This window comes from Hermetia illucens, chromosome 3 (genome assembly GCF_905115235.1).
Source record: "Hermetia illucens chromosome 3, iHerIll2.2.curated.20191125, whole genome shotgun sequence".
Taxonomy (NCBI): Eukaryota; Metazoa; Arthropoda; class Insecta; order Diptera; family Stratiomyidae; genus Hermetia; species Hermetia illucens.
In genome coordinates this window covers 175,045,027-175,066,929 of record NC_051851.1, presented here as the reverse complement: position 1 = coordinate 175,066,929, position 21,903 = coordinate 175,045,027, and the positions used below count along the sequence as shown (strand labels likewise).

The following is a 21,903-nucleotide window of genomic DNA, read 5'->3' as shown; positions in this document are numbered from 1 at the left end:
TTTCGTCATATAGAAAATTTGCTTCGACCCTTACAGAGACGAGGATAACAGTCCAGTTGTAATTAAAGTTCGCAACCCGGACGTGCTGCCAGAAAATGAAGACATTGAAGAATTGATCCCGCATACGCTGTTGATCCTATTCACTGCCCACGAATCGCTAGGAAGGTAATGCTGAGTGTAAGTCATATTTCAGTAAATCTGTTAAATCTTTTTCTGCAGACGTCAATGGTGCACTAGAGATAACGGACAGCTACTACTTTACACATTAGACATCATTGTCCCGAAGCTGCGAGCTCCATTTCTGGATGCATATAGGGATTACGTTTTTGAGTATTTGGAGCAGGTAAAGCAAAACTAACAAATCAATTCGAAAGATAAAAAGTTATGAATGATTTCCATTTGCAATTAGATAACTTATTGCCTGTACGGTTATCCGCCCAAAAAGCCGAGATCCCGGCACATCGAGGAGCATGACGCTAGTCCAGTAGAGTTGACTTGGAAAAGGGCGATCCAATTATTCGATATTTATCGTCCTGAAACGCTGCCAGAATTCAATTCCTATAAGTGAGCGCTAAAAAGACTCCTTTATTTTCAATTGTAATATCTTTTTTCAATTTATTTCCCAGAGGAGATTCGATATCTGCCGACATGGAGCAACTTCTCCTAAAGATACTCCCATTGATTCCCAGAGAAATCGATCCAAACTCATCTACGGGTCCCATACGCGAGTTTATAGCTGGGAAAACATGCGAGTTGCCACCACGTTTTGATCTTTTGCCGCAACGGATTTCATGCATCTTTTACTTGCTGGCGGATTATTACTTCAAAAGCCGTGATTTTTCGAAAACTTTACGGTACTATGTGCTGGATTTGGCCTGTGAACCCACACGATTTGATTCATGGGCTGGACTGGCACTTTCCAAAGCGAGCAAACTGGAAACTAAGCTAAATTCATGCACCCCTTTGGAGTAAGTCAGATGAGGAGGTGTTTCTTGTTGTAAAGACTAAAAACGAATATACTCTTGCAGCATAACTGATTTTCTGATCCACTCCGAGAACGCACAACGATGCTTCGAGCAATGTATCAAATTGAATCCAGAGCATACACTCTTCTGGATAGAATACGGATCTTTTGCATACACGATTCACTCGTTCTGTTCCCGAAACATCAAGCATTCATGCGACACGTTATCCATGGAAATGTAAGATACATTTTGTTCATAATCGATTTCTTGAATTTCATTTTGTGTTTGTATTTCAAGGTTTGCATTTGCGGAAGCTCGGAAAGAAGAGTATTTGAATGTGGCGTACCAATGCTTCACAACTGCCGAGAAGATAATGCATCAACATAAGGAGGACATATCACACGAAGAAACTGATTCGCATGATGAGAAATGGCTGCATCATTACATGCTTGGAAAGATCGCCGAAAAGCGCAAGGAACATCCTAAGGTTTATCTTGATCACTACGTTCAGGTAAGTGAAACATTTTAGATTGTTTTTTTTCGAACGGGTTCGTACGAGGTTCATTACATGTTCGAAGCTAATCTCCTTTAGAGCATACTGCGAGGAACTAAAAGGTGAAAGAGAGACTTCAAGGCTCTGTAGAGTCCTTAAAAGCGATGAGTCGGCCAAGTTGGACTCTCTTAGAAAACCGAATATTACCTTCTTAGCCCTTTTACATTTTCTCTTTCTTGCCGGGGAGCGTAAACCACTTTTTACCTGTCGATTTTGAGGTTTAGCTGAATAAGATAGGAGTTAACACGCCCAATTCGACGAACCAACTCGCAAATGTGATATGACTGCTTTTCAAGTGGAAGTGCATCGCGCCGGCCACGTGCCAGGCTGCCAGTTGTGCTGGTGGCAGTTCAGAACGTTGTGGTTCTTGCTTCCGATGTGTCGCCACATCACTCTGCTCCCAGCTGAAATCGCACAGGTTCTGTCAATGGGGTTACCGGGCGGATTTGACGCTTCGCTTGCGCTTTTTTGGAGCGTCCCCCGGTTCGACGAAGGCCTTTAGCTTCGAAAAAGAGACCCATTTGATTCCGCCCCGAACGTCGAGATTGAAGCCGTGCTCCCGTCGCGGTAGGACTTCAAAGGCGCCCTCATATGGTAGAGGCAGCGGCCTCCGAGGACCGTAATGTGGACCTTCGAGAAGGTGGAGTCGGCCGCAATTTCGGAGCCGCGTCCCTGGGCAGACGCAGCAGTCTGGAGTCGCTTATCCTTGATCTGATATTTAATACAGGGCCGGCAGGGAGTTGCAGACTCTCCCCGTACACCATCTCTTCGGGACTCACCGCGAACTTCTCTCGATGGGCTGTGCGAAAGCAAGCCTTTAAGGAGGCCGTTAGTGTCCGGTGTCAACGTTCCAGCATCCCATTGGACTGCAGATGGTATGCATGCAGTGCTCCTGTGACGTTTGAAACCCAGGAGCTTGCCTAACTCCGAGAAAAGAGTAGACTCAAACTACATTCCCTGGTCCGTGATGATTTCTGCTGGTACACTAAAGCGCGGGATCGATTCTCGACAGTGGGTCTCGGCACATGATTGTGCCGTAATGTCAGTGAAAGGTATTGCTTCAGGCCACTGCGTAAACTTTTCGATGAGTGTGAAGCAATACTTGTTTCCATGCAAGTCTCGCAAATAGCCAATGATGTCGAAATGGATGATGTGGAAGCGTTTGATCGACCGAGGGAATACGCCTACTTCTTTTTTTACATGCTTGTTGATCTTACACTTCTGGCACGCGATGCACTCTTTGGTCCAAGAGTTTACGTCCTTGTTCATGGATGGCCGGAATTTTTTTCCGGTAATTAGCCTATTTGTCGTCCTGATGTTTTAATGCTTAAGATCGTGTACAGCGTGGAATACTTCCTTGGTATGGTATGGGTCCCTTATCTGAGATCTCGCAGAGTAAAGAGGATGAACAGAAGATAGGAAACTCCTTGAACACGTATTGGGAGTTTGCCCTCAGGCTCTGAAGTTCTGTGTCGTCTTTCTCCGCCACGGTGATTGTCGTATAATCGACCGCGGCGGGAACTGTGACCTCCGAGATTCGTGGCAAAGCATCCGCAACGACGTTGTCTTTTCCAGACACATGATGTCGGAAGTAAACAGATGAAGCTCAATTGTCGATGTTAGCGAGGGGACGCTTTGCTGGGCTTTTGTTTAAGCGTGAAGGTAAGGGGCTTGTGGTCCGTCAACACGGTGAACGGCCTGTCCTCAAGGGAGAAACGGAAGTATTTAATGGAGAGGTACGCGGCGAGTGGCTCACGATCGTAGGCGCTGTAGTTACGTTGAGCTGGGTTGAGTTGTTTCGAAAAGAAGCTCAATGGTTGCCAGGTTTGGTTCATCCATTGGTGAAGAGCGGCGCATACCGCTGTGTCTGAGGCATCGAAAAACACGTGTAGGGGTGCATCTGGCCGAGGACATACCAGTAGTGTAGCATCGACAACTTGTTGTTTGACAGTTTTAAACGCCTGGACAGCCTTAGTAGACCACGCAACTTCGCGAGAGTCTTTCGTTTTGGGCTCAGATAAGTAAGCGTTGCGGATCACTTGGTGATGAGTGGCTTTGGGCAAAAGTTTACCAAGCCCAAGACCCTTCGCAGATCCTTCACCATGGTTGGCGGGGGTCTGATTGACTTCCGTCAGAGTAGATAATGTTGCCGAGAAATGTCACCAGCTTCTATAGGAATTTGCATTCTTCAACGTTTAGAACAAGTCCGGCCTTAAGGAGACGTTGACAAATGCACTGGAAAACCGACACCTCCTCGCCCGTGTCAAAGTTGATAGCACAGATTCAAAGATCGACTGTGGCACTAGAATCTATCTTAAATTTAATTGTAATAATAATCATAGGTGCAACAATCCAATTTGATCTAGGTCTTGAAGTTTGTTAAAGCACTTCATTCGAAGCCGTAAAGGTACACAACAGGATTACAGTTCCGCATAGGAGGCAATTTGGTCAGATTAGATTAGGCACTCATTAACGGTTGAGTCGATTTATTTGGAGGTGAAATGAAAACGTTTAACGTCGCATATGGACTTGGTAACATTGTCACGTGCAAAGTCTCTGCATTTGCCTTGAGGAGACACCGTAATCATTAAAAGTAAGAATGGTCGACAAATTGCCACGAGTCTTTCGGGATTATAGACTTTTGGAGTAATCATTGAAGACTTATAGAGCTCAGAAGTGTTCTCGAAAAATCCGATTATGCAATTAGCCTGGCATTTTGGATATATAACGACCCATATTCCAGCAGAAGATATATGCTATTTTTTTGTCAGCAGGAAAACATTTGCGGTAAGAGTAGAAAGGTCGCACCATACCAATCTGTTCTGATATTGAGGACGAGTTATTAACATTAAAAAGCAACGCTATATCAAGCCAGTTGGTGTGGAGTTGCCATCAGTTGCTGTAGCCGACTAAGCGAAACATTTCTTATGTGGACAAAAGACCTCTTGAAAATCGATAGTAATAGGCAGGCTGGCAGATTTCCAAAGGGTCCGGCTCCATAATGGTGGGACTAGATCCAGCATTTAGTGTTAAGTCATCCACTATCGACACTTCTCAAGCCGAATCGAGAAACCTGATACCTGAGGTATCTAGAGCGGCATTTTTACTATTTTTTAGTAGGGCTTTTAATGGAACAATGTTCCCTAAATCACCTCATGGAAAAAATTGTGGTGATGGTCTTGGCTATATGTAGCCAACGTGAGAAAGAGGAGGAGGCAGCCCTGCATTCCATCTGCAGCTGTCGGTTTCCTCCAACGGAGGAAAACATTCTCAGATTCGCTAAACTCTGCTAACGCCGCAAGGAAGAGGTCGTTTAAAAGGCGGATAGTAGATTGGGCCTAGCAAAAGATATGCCTCCTGGCAGTTGCACCTACGATCCCCCCCCCCCCCCTCCCTAATCTTTGAACCTAACGTAACCGTAGATAGGAAATCCGGGCCCGGAACTTCAATCCCCACGACCCCGAAATTCGGTTCAGAATAGTGAAGGCAAGCTTTGTGAGGTATAATATAACAGATCCACAATAGCAATATTTGTTAGTAATAGCATGCTGTCACCGCGGTATGCCACCGAAGCCTAGAGACAGTTTCGTCAACATTCCAAACCTTTACCGGCGCACGTTTCTCACACGCAATTTTCATTAAAAGGCGCGCTAAAATGGGGTTTCATAGGAATGCCGTTGTTGGTTTGATCAGGTTAAGTCGGTGTTTCTCGGAATCACTACAATGGATGTTTTAGGTAAATCTGAATGAACTGGTTCTGTCTGACAAGGTTCCATCAAGGTGTTAATATTCTATCATTTTACGATTCATTGCCCAAGTACAAATTAACGCCGATGCTCGTCTGTGATATTGGTTATCAGAAAACATGACTGATTGCTACGTCGCCCAATTAAACTCTGCGTATTATTTGTCTGTTGATTCGCCTGCAGTTGCCCGCAGCATGTACCTTTACCCCGTGGATGATCCTTAACAAGATCTGATTTCAGAATTGATCTCGCCGATATCGATGCTAACCACACAATGCACATCTTCAATTTTCCTCTTCAGCCACAGACCATTTTCTCTTCCATGTAGTCTGGGAACAGTGGTGATGCTAAAGGGAGGGGGGATTCAGTTTCATTAACCAACTTCCAACTTACGGAATTCGTTTTTTCACTACCTGCCGCCCCCCCGAAGTTAGCTCTTATCTGATTTGCGTTCCTTCATTTGAGGAAGCGAAACTCCTTATGGATCTTGCATTAGCACCCCCTTCGGGGCACGATTCGGATAATTGTTGGCTGAATATCAAACGAATTGGTTGGTGTCGTCCAGGCGGGGCTTCCCGAGAATCTCTTACTACTGCTTGGTAGGTTAGCGTGTGCTTTGTCTTTTCCGTAGTTTGGCAATGCATAGTACTTTTTAACGCCTGCAGTCCTGTATGACGATGTGGAACACTTCAATGTGTGGCTACTCCGTGTTGGACGTAAAAGCATTTTTAGTTAATTTTATTTATTAGGAACTATGAATTTTTATATATTTAAATTTAATTTTAACTAATTTCAGGCCGCGAAATATTTATATGAGAACAATGCTGCGTATCCATTCAAAATCAACCATAACAACCCATCCACGCTATCCATAGAGGCCCTTGAGGTATTCTATCGCACCACATCGTCGATCATCAAGTATTTGGAGCAACATAGTGAAATATCCAGAGAAGTTGGCCGACTTTTCCTTCAAGTCCTGAAGGATCTAGCAAGCAGTCCATTTGCCTGCAATCAAGCAAAAATCGATAGTAAGTATCCGATGCCGAGGAGTTTGGTATTTTTAATGATAACCATTTTTTGCCTATTCAATCTTTGTGCCGTTCGATAACGGGATCAGCTTGTATTGATCTTATTCCAACGGTCGTATATCATTATTTAAGAAATTTTCATGATTTTCTGAAATAGAAGGCTTAAAAGGTTAAATCGACTCTCCTTCCTCTCTCCTTTCAGATACCAGCATTCTCCTCCACAAAAGAAAACTTGCTGAAAAAGTTGAAAATTCCGCGAAACATGCAAAACTTGAAACGTCTGAAACAAATCCATCGTTAGTGATAGTGAAAAGTGCTAGTGATTGTGTAAAACCTTCACCGCCTCCACCAACGCAACCAGCATCACAGCCTCCTCAACAAAAAGTCGAAGGTGTTGAAACTAGTAAGGATAAGGACGAAGCAACTAGTTCAAATGGGGCGGACGTACCGAAAGCAAAGAGTCGACCTCATACTCCTAGCGAGGGAAACGAGGGAAAAACGGAGAGTCCATCTAGACGTGGATCACAAGTAAGTGGAAGATTCTTTATTCTAATTTTACGTGAATTGGGGGTTAGAGGATCGTCGAGAAATGATCAAACAGATCGATTTATATTTACTGTCCATATTTATTATAATGCACTAATGGTACTCGGGGCAGCTGAATATTACGACCTACTGGGGACTTTACTGCAATTTAGTTTTTTTCGGGAATCCTTTGGTCAACGATTTGAGCTTGCATTTCGACAATAGTAATGCGCTCTTGGGTCGAAATCGGGGAAGCTGTTATAAAAAAAAATCTTCAAAATAGAGAAATTTGGTGTATTTATACGACAATTTAACATAAAAGATTTTAGATATTTTTATTTGTTATTAATATTTTTTTTATCTCTGAACGTAAATAAGGGTTGGAATTGTCGTTGACGATGAATTTTGCTATCCAGTGATTATTAGTTTTTTTATCAACGAAAGAACGAAAATCGACACTGTTTTCGTTGTTTTTTTCGGGAAGTTGCTGTTAATGCAGTTTATCTTTTTGTATTTGTACTGATTTGTATTTATATCTAGTGAAGATTGACGCCCTGAATCTCTTCCATTGGCTCTTTAAAACCATCTACTTCAAATCGCTTTTTATTGTCGTCCATGTCACCTGATAATAGGTGACGTTAGTCCAAGATGATGGAATTCTTTTATACTTTGACGTCCCGTGAGATATATGTAGGCCATATTATGTTGCGATTTAATATTATGTATGATTTATATCAGACACTATTATGGGCTGCGGTCCTAATAAAGATCGTGGGAGATCCGAGATCATTGCGCTTGAGCTCTTCTGTTTCCTGGAGGCGTGCGAGGATGCTGTTGTTATGACGGGAGGAGTATGAGTTCTTAAAGTGAGCCCATTCGATAAAGAGACTGCGTATTCCACTATTCAAAAGAGTAGTTCAGTTTGCTATGCCGAAGTCGTTGCTAATTGATCTATAGGTTCCTGGATAATTCCGCCCCTGCTACGGTGGGTAGCGTGTAGTGCAGTCTTCCTAGCGTTGATCGTGAGTGCATTATGGAGGCCTCAACTGTGGTTTACATGCAGTATGGCATTCAGGCGGTCACATACTGTGCCTGCAAACTTGGCGATAATTATTACGGCTAGATCGACCCCAGATGCTTGTACGAAGACTTTTGTACCCTCCAGGAGCCATAGCAAGGTGTCCATTACCAGGAGCCATAACAGAGGAGAGAGAACTCCCTGACAGCGGATTGATTCCATCACAGCGGATTGATTCCATGCTGTCTTAATAATAATAATCGTTGGCGTAACAATCCATATTGGATCAGGGCCTTGAAGTGTGTTAGAGCACTTCAAGACCGTAACGGCACACTACAGGATTACAGTACCCTGTAGGAGGCAATGTGATCAGCATTGCGCTCGGCCGAGATTCTTACCCTGATTTGACTCAGGTACTCATTCACAGCTGAGTCGGCTGGTATCCGACGACAAATCACGATACAAATCCCACTGCCACCAGTGAGATTTGAACTGCGACCTTTCGTCCGACAGCCTTGCGCTTTAACCACTCAGCTATCCTGTCCTGCCGCGTTAAAAATCGCCCTGAATTCTTTATCGGACATTTCCTTCTCAATTTTTGTCATTAGTTGGAGTGCTGTCTACGTGGATTTGACTTTCTGGTAGATATGTTGCCTACAGTGAAGTGGCCGCTTAGGAATACATGTATCCCTTATGAAAATTTTGGACGCTGCCTGGGAAGTACACTTCAAGCAAATGGTTTGCCGTTTCCTCATCGCTTTCTGTCTACCTACTTCTTGGACAAGGATCCGCTCTAGTTTTGAGATTGCCTCAAGCGAGTTGGTCTCTTCGCAAAAGCGTCTCCATGATGATCGTTTGGCTGACCTTATGCTTTCCTTTAGAGCTTTTTGAGCCTCTTGGTAACGAATCCAACAAGCGGCTGAATTAGACTTTAGAGCTCGGTTGAGGAGCACCTTTGTCGTTCTCCTCTGTTTCGCCAAATCCGAGTTCCACCATGGTGTTCTTTGGCCTTCTTTGGCATCATGAGTGGACAGCTCTCTTTAAAAGCTCCTTTCATGCTGGTTGTGATCATTTGGGCTGTTTTCTCAATTCCAGCGATGGATTTGATGCGTCTCCCAGGGATCGTAATTCGATCGCTTAGTTCTGTTTTGTAAGTCGCCCAATCTGTCTTACATGGATTCCTAAATGGGGTGTGTGGAGATGGGCCCATGCCCATTACGAAATCAATGCGCCTGTGATTCGAGAGCGTGATATCATTTGATACTCTCCACTCTCCAAGAAAAGCCGCAATGTCAGGGGATGCCACCGTGATGTCGATCAATTCTTGCCTGACGACGTTGAAGAAAGTGAGTCCATTACCCAAATTGAGGATCTGCGATTGGGTTCCTACAAGATACTCCAGTGGTCTCGATCCTCTCGCGTTGATATTGGAACTTCCCCAACATGGTGGACGTTAACATCACATCCTGCTATTATTCCCATGCTTTTACTTTTGGCATATTGGTTAGCTGTGATGAATGTTCCACTGGGATTTTCGTCTACGTCATAAGGGAAATAAGGAGAGCACCATAGGATCTCGTTGTCTCCTTGTTGGCTTTTTATGGTCAATTTGATGGTTGTGGTCTAAACCAAGATAGCTTGGAGGTCTTTTGAAACCACTATGCAGGAGTGAGGTCTATCATTTCCATTGGCATACAGAAAGTCAGCTTGTCTGAAGATTTTCCCACTCCACCCCATGGTTCTTGTATCAGGTATATACATGTCTTGCAGCTATTGATCCAACGACTGATAAGTGCAGTCGACGCTTTACAATGCTGACCTCTTACCTCATCTACGGTTCAGATGAAGATGCCATGGGCTGCACGTTCCCTTCGACGGTTTTAGGAGCCGATAGTTATAATGTGATCCAACCTCGTAGTAGAGTCGGTCGCCTGTCTGTTCCCGAACCTTCTTAATATCCGGTTCAGGAACGCCGATACTAAGAAATGTTCTCGGCCTATCAGTCCTTCTCCCCGCTTAGCTACCTACACCTGCATCCGGGTGAAGGTGTTGAGGTTATTCCGGACTCCAAGTTGTTCCAGGAAGTCAATACCATTGCGTTCCCCTTCTGGAAGCCAAAGAAAGCGTTTTCTAAAAAATGGTAGTTGGGAAACACTTTTCAGGATCAGTCGCGCATCCTCCTATACATCGTTGAAGAAGGAGCAGTACCGTCTAAGCCACTCGTTCGTGCTTCCGCCGGAAAAGTTTATCCGTAACATTTTACGGTGTACACCTACCGACTCAAAGCGTAGTGTAATCCCTTGCTAAGATGCAGTCCTTACAGCTATGAGGAGATTTCTCCTAAACCGCCCGAAGGGGGTTTGCCCGAAGGCTTTTTCCCGAAAGCATTGTTTTGCCCGAAGGCTGTTTGCCGGGATGTTTTTTGCTGTCGGTAAACAGATGCTTATCCTTAGGTAAGATTTTAGCTTCAGCAAGTGGTGCCAATTGGAGCCCGGGGTCAAGAATGCTGATGGAAGGGGACTGCTTCGGTTGGTTCTCACTTGAATAAATGGCGAATCTGAGTCTAAACTCAGGTTCTCCATCGAAGAGCTCAGGGTTGCCCCTTCGCTCAGGGTTGGATCGTCATGATCAAAGTGCAGTTGAGTTCTTTTGTTTTTTAAGTTTTTGGTTTGTTCATAGTTGGCTACCATGGCCTTTGTTTTACCGGGGAAAATAAGGCAAGCTCGGCAGATTCTCTTTTTGCCAGGACAAGGCTAGTTGAAACTGGAGGTCGCCTGGTACCCAGAGTTCACCGTTCACGGCCACGTTTTAACCTCTGTGATCATTCAGCCCTTGGCACGGTAGTGACATCTTGGCTTGGGGTTTTGATTACCATTTAGCTTCAGGTGTCACCTCTGGTTTCCCGGAGGTTCGTTCCTTACTTAGATTAAAAGTGGGACGAAGACGACTACGGTTTCTTTCCAGGGTAGAGGCAACTCATCAGACTTATCATCGTCGGTCCACGATTAAATCCAAAAACGGAGTCCGTGGACCCGCCAAGAACCCTTGGCACAAAATAGTAGAGAAGGAGTGCGAGCGTCTCGGGAAGTCGTGGGGGTAACCGTGAGCGATGGCGCGTAGTTGTGTTTGGCGCGCTATACTCCATCAAGAGGTAAATGGCAACGATATGTATATCCTTATCGACTAAGAGCCACACATGATGTTTAGTCCACCTAGTGATTCCTCAGGGTTCTGCTTGGGTCAATTTTTACATCTGTAATCTGGCTTCAAAAATCAGAAGACGTCAAGATCATACAACTTTATTTACGTCAAAAGGAACTTTACATTCATTGTCTCATCAATTAACTAATTTTATCCTAAAACTATTGCTCATAGCAGAGGTACTTCTTGGTCTTTATCTTCAATATTTCCATCACCATCATCGATCTGATATTCTTCCAGATATTCGTACATATTATCGTCATATTGCGAATGAATTTCCGTTGGATTGATATCTGGTACCTCCTGTTCAGTCTGCATTATACCGTATTGTTTGCTAACAGTTTGTTCGCACTCGTTCATCCAAGAAATGTAGAAAGCCCACATTTCCTCTACCGCTGACATTTGCTGCTGTTGATCGGTTAATACCAACTGAACCTTGGGCAGGGCATAACTGCGAAATTGAGCAAATGTGATTCGTCGAGGTACCCATAGAATTCCGTCATTTTCGCCAAGGAGGTGGAGGTGGAGATTGAATTTTTGACGGTAGTAGGATAGAGTGGCTTGTACCCTGCGCATGGATCGTACATTCATTGTGGTGGGTGGAGTAGTTTTCTGAAAAAGATATTTGATCCTGTTGAAAAGAATAAATTTATAGAGAATATTTTGGACAAAGAGAAAAAACAGGAGCTGAAAAAACTCCTTAGAGCTATGATAAAAATGTCGAGGTTGTTTTGAGCTTCCATATTGAATTATGATTTGTCCTAACTAAAATGGAGAGATAGAAAGATACTACGTAAGTCCGATGCTTTTAATGGAAGGATGAAAGGGCTCTGGTATTCTGGTCCTCTCTATTCCACCGTTGGACGGTGGTGTAAGGAGTTTTAGTTGGGTAGAATATCAACCCCGTCGTAAGTCGTCCTTCCACGTCTCATACACAAGATGAAGATCTGATGGTCCCAGGGATCTTATATGCCAGACCAACAAAATTTATTACCAACGAGTTCAAAAAAAGGTATCTGCACTTCGGGTTTTGGGAGGACGCTAGCAGGTGAACCAAGAAGCGATTTGATATTTCAAGAGTAAATCTGGAGATGTTTTTGGCGACCGGGATCGATTTTTGTGTTGGTTCTATCATTTTGTTTTAGGGACCGAGGAACAGCCGATTATTTCTGAGTGACCACAATCTGTGAGTAGGTGGGATGTACACGAAAGTCCTGGGGGTTTAACGTGAGTACCTGCCGTGAAGGCTTAATCCCACGGCCCTCTTCGGACACGGATTGATTTTGGGACTACAATCAGAGCCCCGCCATGCAGGCACAGCGGTCCTGGTTTATACTGAGTGCAGGCTCAGCATTCATACCAGTGGATGCGAGGCCTATCTAACACCTCTGCTGCAACTAAGGGGAACGGCACCCGAGTTGTATAGCGCATCTCCACGCTTGAGCTCCGAGGAGCTCTGCCCGCGACGTAGGCATAACCACAACCACCATGAAACTCCTACTAGGGGGCCAATCGCAAATACCCGGGCCGAGAACACATCCTCCAGGAATTCTCCTGAAGCATGTGCTCTCAGAGGGCCGTCCCGGTTCCCATGGTACCAGATAATCTCCGGTGAGGCTTCGTGGCCGAAACTACTTCAGATGAGTCCCTTGCAGACTCGGGTCTGATCGCCTTCCTCGAGCGCTTGGGGACGGAGCCAGGTGGGATGTACAAAAAATCCTTATGACTGGTTACCTAAAGAATGGAGTCCATATAGTCCGTTCCTATTACGTAGAGCAGATACAGAGATTGCGAGGGGTCATTGAGAGGAGAAGGCGAAACAAAGTGGAATTTGGAATCCTCTCTCGATAGGACAGTGTACTTATATAAAAAGGGCCGACCTGTCCGGGTGAAGCAGCTAGGTTTACCAGACTGAGTGAGAATTCAGGTTTTTCGTTCCTTAATGGAACCAGAATGTCGGTGAATTCAAATGGGGATTTCTTCAATACGTAATACTTAGATACAAGCAATAGGGTTTAAAATTTTGAGTTGTCTGGAAAAGTGAATCAAGGCGTATCTTAAAGTTGTTAAAATTTACGAAACTTTGGTATTCATTCTAGCTCCCGGCCTATTTTGCAGAGTTGACCTTAATGAGTGGATTGACAAATCACTATTTAGTAAGCTTGTTTGTGATTTTGTTTCATATTACCGAGGGAGGCCTTACAGAAAGGCTTCAAAATGAATGTTCGGGCCGTTAAATTTGACAGCTCCATATGAATTTAATAGATAGGAGGAGAGCCATGGGATGATTGAGGAGAAGTTGAGCAGAGAGAGTTGTTTTCTGGGAGTAGGGTAGGTGAATGCGTTTACGCACAGAGTGTTGGACTTCCGAAATAGTACGCCGTCGGACTGCCAACTAAAAACCTCCCTGTCATCAAAGAATAAGCCTGGAATCGTTTGATACTTTATTTCGGGCTAGCCCTCTCGCTCTCTTTAGGAGCCTTCAAGTCAGGGAATTCCTTTCATCAACAGGAGGGGAGGGGAGGAAGGGAGTTGTTAGTCCAGGGAACCTCTTGTCGTCCGGTCCCTCCGGCAGTCGAGCTTAATTTTCTTCGCAATAAGAAGAGCCCAAACATAATGCGCAGCATGACTCCATTTGCCAACGCTTCTTAGCATCTCTCTGACAATGTTGTCTGGAGGAGTGGGGAGCTGTGTCTGCATAAAGCTGCTGACGAAAGCCGTCCCACCTTTCAAAAGAGAAAAATGTGTATTCAGTGTCCTCCGCCACTCCATTGTAGAACACACAATCACGCCTTCCTAATATTGTGCAGCTAAGACTGATAACCTCCATGCCCACTTAGAATTTGGGTAAGAAAGTAATGCATCTATCTCACTGTGCGTTTGGTTCAGCCACGGATATAAATTGTCAATGAGCCGCGTAGTCCACCTGGTTCCTGGTTCATTTTGCCAAGAGAGTTGACACTCGGCAAGGGTGCGTTGACGTTCTTCACCGGCAATCAACTCTTAAGTTTTCGCGTTTGCGACTGTAAATAGCTTTATACTCCTTAACAAGGAGGGCAACGGGGATCACTCCCGTGATCACCATCACGACCGGTTGTGAGACAGAGCGATAAGCAGACCTCACTCGCAAAGCTTCCCGTCTCTGCATTCGATCAAGGCGCTTACGATGCACCCTGCCAAGGGCATCAGCCCATACCTCCGCGTATAGAGCAGAACGCACTGAGTTGTTCCTATGGTAAATATAGGGACCCCAACATTCGCCATTAGTGGACTCAAGGCTTAGACCCCAGCTGTAGCTGATTTGCTCGAAAGGGTTCATCTTCAAGTCCAGTAATAAACCAAGGTATTTAACGGCTGGTTTTGACTCTAAAGTCAATTTGCCGATCGATATGGGGCGCAGGGTCAGGATTCGCTTTCTGGTCAAAATGACTGCTTGGGTTTTTTTCCAGCGCAAGGCTGAAAACATGAGCAGTCATCCATCCGCTTACTCGTCGTATCAATATGCCAAGTCTGTTTTGCGCCTGTTCAACGGTACGTTCGACAAGAAATGCTGCAACGTCATCTGCATAACCGACCAGGCGCAACTCTTGTGACATGTCGAGCCTCAGCAGTCTATCGTAGGAATCACTCCAGAGGTCCGGCCCTCGGATCACTGTGCTACTCCCAACATGATCTCCATCCTCCTCTGGCCCTCTAGCGCCTCATAGAACAGGGAGCGGTCTTTCAGGTAATCCCTCAATATCCGCAACAGATAGCTTGGCACGTGGAATGAGTTTTCTAAGATATGCTCTCCATTTCACAGAATTGAAGGCATTGTTGACATCAAGTGTTATGAGGAGCATTATCCGTTGAGACCGGCAGCTGCGTGTCTCGGTTCGAGAAACCGCATACACGACCTCCATAACAGCATTGACCGTGGATCCTCTTGTTTTGAACCCGAACTGCCTCGGGGATAAGTCTCCGACACTTCGGATCGCTTCAGAGACTCTACTGATGAGGTTTTCGAGCATTTTCCCGGTCATGTCAAGCGTACACAGCGGTCGGTATGCAGATGACAGCTCCGGGTCTACCTTTCCCCTCCTGATCAGCGCGAGTCTGACCACCTTTCAGTGACAAGAAAAAATGCTCTCCTTTAAGCAAGCGTGGAACACCCCGAGCAGCAAGTCTGGCCATTGGCGGAACACCAGTTTGGAAACTTCCGCTGGGATGCCATCAGGACCTGGCGCTTTCTTGTTTTCAATGGTGAGAATCACTTCTTCGAGCGCTCTCATTGTGAAAAGGGGACAATCCTCAACCCTCTCCCCACGTCAACCCGTATGGGAAGTCTGGGGAATAATGCCCGTACAATGCGGTCCATCTGGTCGGTACTTAGTATGCGGGGCTTTCGCTGAGCCCCGATTTGCTGGGTGACAAGTTTATAGTCAAGTCCTCACGGGTCCTCATTTACCTCGTTGGCCAGGTTCTGTCAGCTGTGAGCTTTATTTTTATTTATCGTATTGCTGAGTCTCATTTTTGCTGAACTATACCTTTATGGTGCATGCCCCTTCGCTGGCGGGTAAACCTTACGCCAAACGGTGGAGCTTATGATACTTCCTCCGCAGGTTGGAAATTTTTGCCGTCCACCTTCGGAGTATAGAGGCCTCATATGTTATCATGTTCGTCACTGAGCTTACGACGGTGTCAGCGGTAACGCTACAACCCCCTGAAGCGACCCCCAGTGCGACTCCGCCTGTACCAAGATCTTCGATGAACTTCCCGATATTCACTCTCGTAACATTACACACGCAGGGGGTGCCCGGGTAGTAGCGTCAACCGCTTCGAACGCGATGTACTGATGATCACTTGCCGAGAGTTCTTCTAGCACTCGTCACTCGTCCACCAATGGTGCTAGAGATTCCGACGCAAAAGTTATATCCGGAATGCTTCCTTCGCAGTCTGGGTGCCGAAAATTTGCTGTGGATCCGGTCTTTAAAATTACGAACCTGGTTCTCGCTGCCATTTTCAGGATGCGTTTCCCTCTGGAGTCTGCCTGAGGCATGCCCCATTCAAAGGCCCTAGCGTCCTGTAGAGCTTCAACCTGGCGCTGAAAGTCCGGCATCGTCTCATTCGACGTCAGGTAAACGCTTAAAAACGTTACCCCTAAATACGGAATCAGACAAACCCATTCCCTCGGCCTTAGGCAAGAACACGAAGTTGAATGTCATCCCGAACCCGCGGTACCCGATAAGTCGAGATGCCATGAAGCCAGGTCCTTGTTCTGGTATTGTTCGCTGATTGGCACTAGATCAACCTTTAACTTTGTAGCGTACCCCGGTGTATATTAATTTGTATGCCGTTTATGCTATTCGCGTTCTAGCCCTTTCTAATTCCGCCCTAAAGGTTAGACACCGTCCCGAACCCGCAGTGTGTGCAACGCTTTCACCAGACGCGCCACGATTCCTAAAACTTTCGCTTTCATTGCAGGTCATGGCTTTGTGGCCATTGGTTATCTCTGAAGATTCACCGTTTATGGCCTCCTGGAGGCGTGACCGAAACGCGCGGTCAACCAGCCGTTGACGAATCTCTGGAAGATTTTGGATTAAGAGGAGAGAAGATAGGTAAAGCGGTAGTTCATAGAGTAGGGTCTCCATTTTGGAAAAAAGGGACAATAAGGGTCTATTTTAAAAGATTTGAGTCTTTTGTCCAAAATTATACACAGAGGGAGAGGGACGTATTGCTGACAGTTAATATAGCAGAGGTTAGGAGGCCCATTGGGACCAGGTCCGGTATTGATGTGAAGAATACCAACGAAGAAGCGGTAAGAAGAGGAACGGCGAGAGATTTGGAGGAGTCTGCACTTATAAGAGTCGTAGAGGCACAGTGGTTGAGGAAGTAAACACGGAAGAGAAGTAAGAACAGAGTAGGTGGTGAGATTGTTGTGTGGGAGTTTTTTAGTAGAGTCAGCAAAATTGATGGAAGTAGGGAAGATTGAGTGGGGTTACGAGAATATCGACTGTGGGACCAAAACAGTTTAAAATCACCGTGGACAAGGGACCTCGACGTTTATCAAGTATCGCTTATCCGCTTTTTTGATCGTAGACTTCACAGCGGAGCGCATAGTCTTGAAGTGAGTGGCATTCTTATAAGTCAGCAACTTTTTTCGCAGTACATGCTTTAGGCGGATGTTTGTATGGAGCCAAGTTGGGTAAGAGCGCAAACAGGTAGGAGAAGAAAGGACATAACAGGAAAGGATATCGGAAAGGATATTGTAAAAATTTGTTAAGAGCTTGATCATGCGATGAGTGCGCGATCCCAGTTGATTGAAGCTACGGCTGAGTTGAGATCGTCAAAGTTCGCTTTGCGGGAATTGAACTTAGCTGATTAACGTGATAGTGCTCCGCTTCGAATTCAAGTGCGGGATGGTGAGCGTCGATTTTGACATGCGGGAATCTTCTTCTTTTTCTTCAGTCTTTGTCCCGTTCACGAGTGGGGTTAGCTCGTCGCGATCGGTTGCGCCATTTGGTGCTATCAACAGCCTGATTTGGATGCAATCGCGAGGTTTTCAAATTCCCATCTAGCGTATCAAACCACCGTTGTTTGTTCCAGCCTTTTCGTCGCTTAGCATTGACTTCGATGTTCTGACCAATCTTGGCGAGTGAATTCTCGTTAGCGCGAATTCTGTGTCTATACCATCGAAGATGCTTCGCTCGCAGTTTTTCCATCCTCATTTTGGATGTGGTCGAAACGTTTCACGCCTCTATTAACGCGAGGCATCGTTCATTGTTTTTTATAGTTCGCCAACACTCAGAACCATAGAGAGCGGCAGGACGAAAGACATACGGGAGTGTGCAAGGAAACATGGAGAAGTGGCGCTCGGACAGATTGGAAGGAAAGATATCGGGAGTGCGCTTCAACGAGTTTTTTGGCGGTGTTGAAGTGCAACGCAGAACATATATTTATAAATGAGGACAGTTGAAGGGAGGGGTTGTTGGAATGAATTGGAAAGCTAGGATGATTACGGAGAGAGAATGGGAGAATGGGAAGGTTAAAATCCCCGCAGAGGAAGAAAGGGGGGGAAGAGAACCTGACAGTAAGGAGTTCATACAAACTGTCAATTCTTCATATAGGTGAGATGAGCAATCACAGGGGAAGTATATATGAGATACAATGGATGGAACGGAGTTGGACGGGGTGACACGTAGGGCAACACAATCGTAAGGAAAGGCAGGGGAGTGGCGGGAAGTTGGGTTGCTGTGTTGAGATTTGTGTGAGTAGGCAGTGCACCAGATTGAGTAGCTGTGTGTGTAGATGCGAGAAGCGTGTTAGATGCCTCAGCCTGAGCCCACCGTAGAAGTAATTCCAATATCATTGGATGTTGGCACTTGACGAGGTTTGCACGCAGTCTTTGCCCATAGGTGGTATCAGTCTCTGTCGGATACAGGCCAATGTGTCCGAGTGCTGCAGTAGAAGACGAGGGATGCCTCTTGAGGGCTCGAACTGGTTCATGTGGATGATTTGTGTTATGGAAAGTGGGCTTGAGTTGGAGATTTTGTATCCAGAGAATTTATGTGTTTTTTGACTCCATGGTTGACATCTGTCAGTGACACTTGTATGTTCTTGGGTTTACCGCCTGGATTCTTGCCAGTTTCGCTGGGAATATGCGATCAATGGTACATCATTTCCTTCTAAAATTATTTCTATTTTGTTAACAGTCCACCTTAAGTCCATTCCGAATTTTCAGGCGAATTATCTTGGCCCTTCTTTTCAGGGATATCAAAAGCATTAAATTCCACAAAGAACTTTATTGATTCATAAAAACTACTACGGAAATCCAATTTAAAAATTTTCTAACATCTGTATAAATAATATATTCATTTAAATCGCACATATTTGGATCCGCTAGAGCTGCTGAAACAAGTCCAACAATTTTCCATCTTTCCTTGACTCTCACCATCAAACCACTACCAGAATCTCCAGTGCACGGTCCTTTACCATTTCGATTACCGGCACAGAATGTTCGGTTTGATGTCAACAATCGAAATAGTGGATTTGAGCTAAGACAGGTAATATCCGAAACGATGTTGACCTCTAGGCGCTTTGGGACTGTAATAGCATTTCTGGCATGGTCCCGTTCCCATCCAACCACAGCAGCTTCCTCTCCAATAATCGGTTGGGTTTCCTCAGGCAGGCAGACCGGTTTAATGAACTCCGTGAATCTTACTGTGTTTTTCAGAATTATCACTGCTATGTCGGAGTCCAAATTTGCTTGGCCTAATTTGTAGCTGGCGGGGAAGAAGACGTCATCAATTGATCTTGCTACTGATCCTCTCTCGTTCCACTCGGATATATCATGACGTCCGAGGAAGATGATGTAGTCATCTGCTGACAAGTGACTATCAAAACAGTGTGCCGATGTCAGAACAGCTTTTGCAGAGACTAGGTTGCCACAACATTGGAAGTGTAGTGCGTCCGCGTAGTGTGTAAAGATCCCTGCTAACCAGGGCCAGCTTCCTTTTGATATAGTCTTACCTCCTACAATGAGTGGTTTCGCAATGAATCGTGGATCAATTTGGCCGCACTCATCCCGATTTAAGTCGGTTTTCTTGGGTAGTTCTATGGGTGCCCGGGTTTGGTCAAACGGTGGCTTGTTTGTTACTGGATCCAAGGCAGCTGCAGCTAGTTTCTGGGCTGCTAGCTGGGTATAGAGTGTATGCTGCAGTTTGATGTTGGTTTGTGTACGAAACCCTTGAATCTCTTGATCCGCTTTACAAATGATCTGATTGTTGAGGTCAATACTGACTATCTTGGGAAGGGTGGTCTGTATTGGGAATTTCACTAAGTACTTGATGGGGTCATTTTTCAAGATATCTTGTATGGTCTCCTCTCTCGATTTTAGTAATTCCAAGCTACCCAGGAATGATGTTTCCAATACAATTGGATAGGCGAAATTAACGGTGAGTAAATTGGAGCCTCCAAAAACGATCCCATCCGTTATATCAATTACACCGTACCAATCGATGCCATTGAATTGATAGATGAAGGTTTCGGGACAGGGACTAATTGGGACGGGTTGCATGAGAACGAGTTTTATGGATATTAGGAGTATCGCTCCGGTTATTGATACGCAAAACATTTTGATAGTGGAAGTCAAGAAATGAGAGAGCTGGAATTGAAGATAAATTCAAATTTTTTATTGGATCAAGGGAACGTTTAACGGAGGGTCAAGCCTGTTCAATAAGTCTTTGTCCTTTAATCAAATTATGGTTGTAGGCCATTTGAAGGGAATCCCACAGACTCTGCGACATTCGTTAATTACCAGGTCTTGTGGAATGGGGGACTATTTTTTGGGTAATGAATTTGTTAATTAAGTCCACTTACAGTTACCTCAAAAGCTGCAGGAAGGTGGTCTCTCTGAACTGGTGAACTCTCTGTCAATCTTGGAAATGAGCCCTCTTCCTCAAGGTCCTTAAATACAATGATTTTTTTCAGATTTCAAATTTGATTTTTGTAGGTAACAAACTCACCTTTTGTGTTGGTCATGACTTTAATCACTGATAAATGTAGATAAGATCTTCCACCTTTAAAAGGTGGGTAAATTGTTTTTCATTAAAAACTAATTTGTTAAGTGAAAAAGTTTAGATTTTTATAGGCTGCATTACACTGATAAACTGCAATATTTTTTTTATATAAAGCGGTTACGTGGTGCTTAGCCTAACGTCAAGTTTGTACTGATTTACAGGTCCTTCTGTAGGTGTCATAGAGTTGAGAGTTTGTTGACCTGATGCCTGGAAAATTGACCCCTTGATCATTTTTGACAATTCGTTTTCATGAAATTGTTTAACAGGTTCCAATTTTAGCAATGTTGTGTAAGTGGCTTGGATGTAAAAAATTATATTTAAAAAGGACACTAAGGTGAGCATCTCCCGTAGCTCACAAACATTTTTTATGCCATTATCAAGGACTTCGCTGCCAAGGAGTTTTCCATTGCGGATCTTTATTTGATGACAAAATAGCTCCTTTCTTTTTGACGTGGATTACTTGTCTAATGTATGTAGAACAACCAATGCAGGGAAGCTTCATTCCTCATTTTCACCTCTGGAATCGGAATCTACCAAAACTTATTTTCTTCCGTAAATTTCAACCCGTTGAGAGATGCAATAGCTCTTGGACGCTCCAAAGTCCTCTTTCTTCCATTTCCGATAGTATAGCCTACATTTGCTATATCACTACCCATTGTTATTTGTTGGTAGATAAGGACTCGTGGTTGGTAATACCTCTCATGTGTAGGAAGACAATGAGCTTGGTTTTCAACTTGGTGTCTTTCATGTGTTCCTTCCTGAGGTAGGGCGAACCAGCGATGTGTCTCCTGAACTATTCGCTTTTGTCTTCAAAAGATTCTAACGTGCCCAGGGGGTGTAGTGGGATTTTTCCCACTAAAACCACCCCCGACTCCCTTCTACTCCGTGGAACCACTTTTACCTATTACATCACGAGGCGGAGTTAGCTTACTTTAGTTGGGTCTCATTCCGTCTACCCGCGGGATTCGTAACCGTACCTTCCTCACTTCTTTTGCTCTTCACAGTTTAATCTGGATTCCTGGGAAGCTACCATTCTCCGGGACAAAATTTCCTGGTGATAGCATTTCACCCAGAGTTTCCTTCTAGGTTCCTCCTTTCTTCCACGAATCTAGGACATCGGAAGTATACGTGAATTGGGTCCCCTGGGACCCCGTCGCAGTTTGGACAACTAGGTGACGTGTCCAATTTAAACCTCTACAGGCATTGACGGCATCATCCATGGCCGGTGAGAAACTCGGAGAGATCACAATTGATCTACCCATGCTATCTCTCCAGCCACTCCCTGATCCAAGGGATCAACATGTAAGTCC

The 21,903-nt window shown here is 44.9% G+C and overlaps 2 protein-coding genes across 3 annotated transcripts in view; one reads left to right on the top strand and one right to left on the bottom strand.

Annotated features, from left to right (window-relative positions):
• The window catches only part of LOC119650678 (calcineurin-binding protein cabin-1-like), a 261,076-nt gene that overhangs the window by 13,232 nt on the left and 225,941 nt on the right, over window positions 1-21,903 (top strand). The window contains exons 13-20 of the mRNA XM_038053631.1: window positions 37-165; window positions 220-343; window positions 410-564; window positions 627-968; window positions 1,029-1,202; window positions 1,263-1,476; window positions 6,061-6,292; window positions 6,495-6,820. Coding sequence (XP_037909559.1) covers window positions 37-165; window positions 220-343; window positions 410-564; window positions 627-968; window positions 1,029-1,202; window positions 1,263-1,476; window positions 6,061-6,292; window positions 6,495-6,820 — 1,696 coding nt within the window. The remainder of the gene's footprint in view (window positions 1-36; window positions 166-219; window positions 344-409; window positions 565-626; window positions 969-1,028; window positions 1,203-1,262; window positions 1,477-6,060; window positions 6,293-6,494; window positions 6,821-21,903) is intronic.
• Window positions 18,798-20,788, bottom strand: LOC119650680 (serine protease gd-like). 2 transcript variants are annotated; one of them, XM_038053638.1, is made up of 3 exons: window positions 20,540-20,788; window positions 20,394-20,480; window positions 18,798-20,178 (listed from the first exon to the last, which is right to left on the bottom strand). In XM_038053638.1, the coding sequence occupies exon 3, from the start codon at window positions 20,146-20,148 to the stop codon at window positions 18,817-18,819; it is 1,332 nt and encodes a 443-aa protein (XP_037909566.1). In that variant the 5' UTR covers window positions 20,149-20,178; window positions 20,394-20,480; window positions 20,540-20,788; the 3' UTR covers window positions 18,798-18,816. The 2 variants fall into 2 exon arrangements, with proteins under 2 accessions (XP_037909566.1, XP_037909567.1); XM_038053639.1 differs by having other exon boundaries at window positions 20,400-20,480.

What these genes read in the sequence shown, in the direction of transcription:
- LOC119650680 (XM_038053638.1), bottom strand. Translation starts at nt 20,148, where the DNA reads ATGTTTTGCGTATCAATAACCGGAGCGATACTCCTAATATCCATAAAA.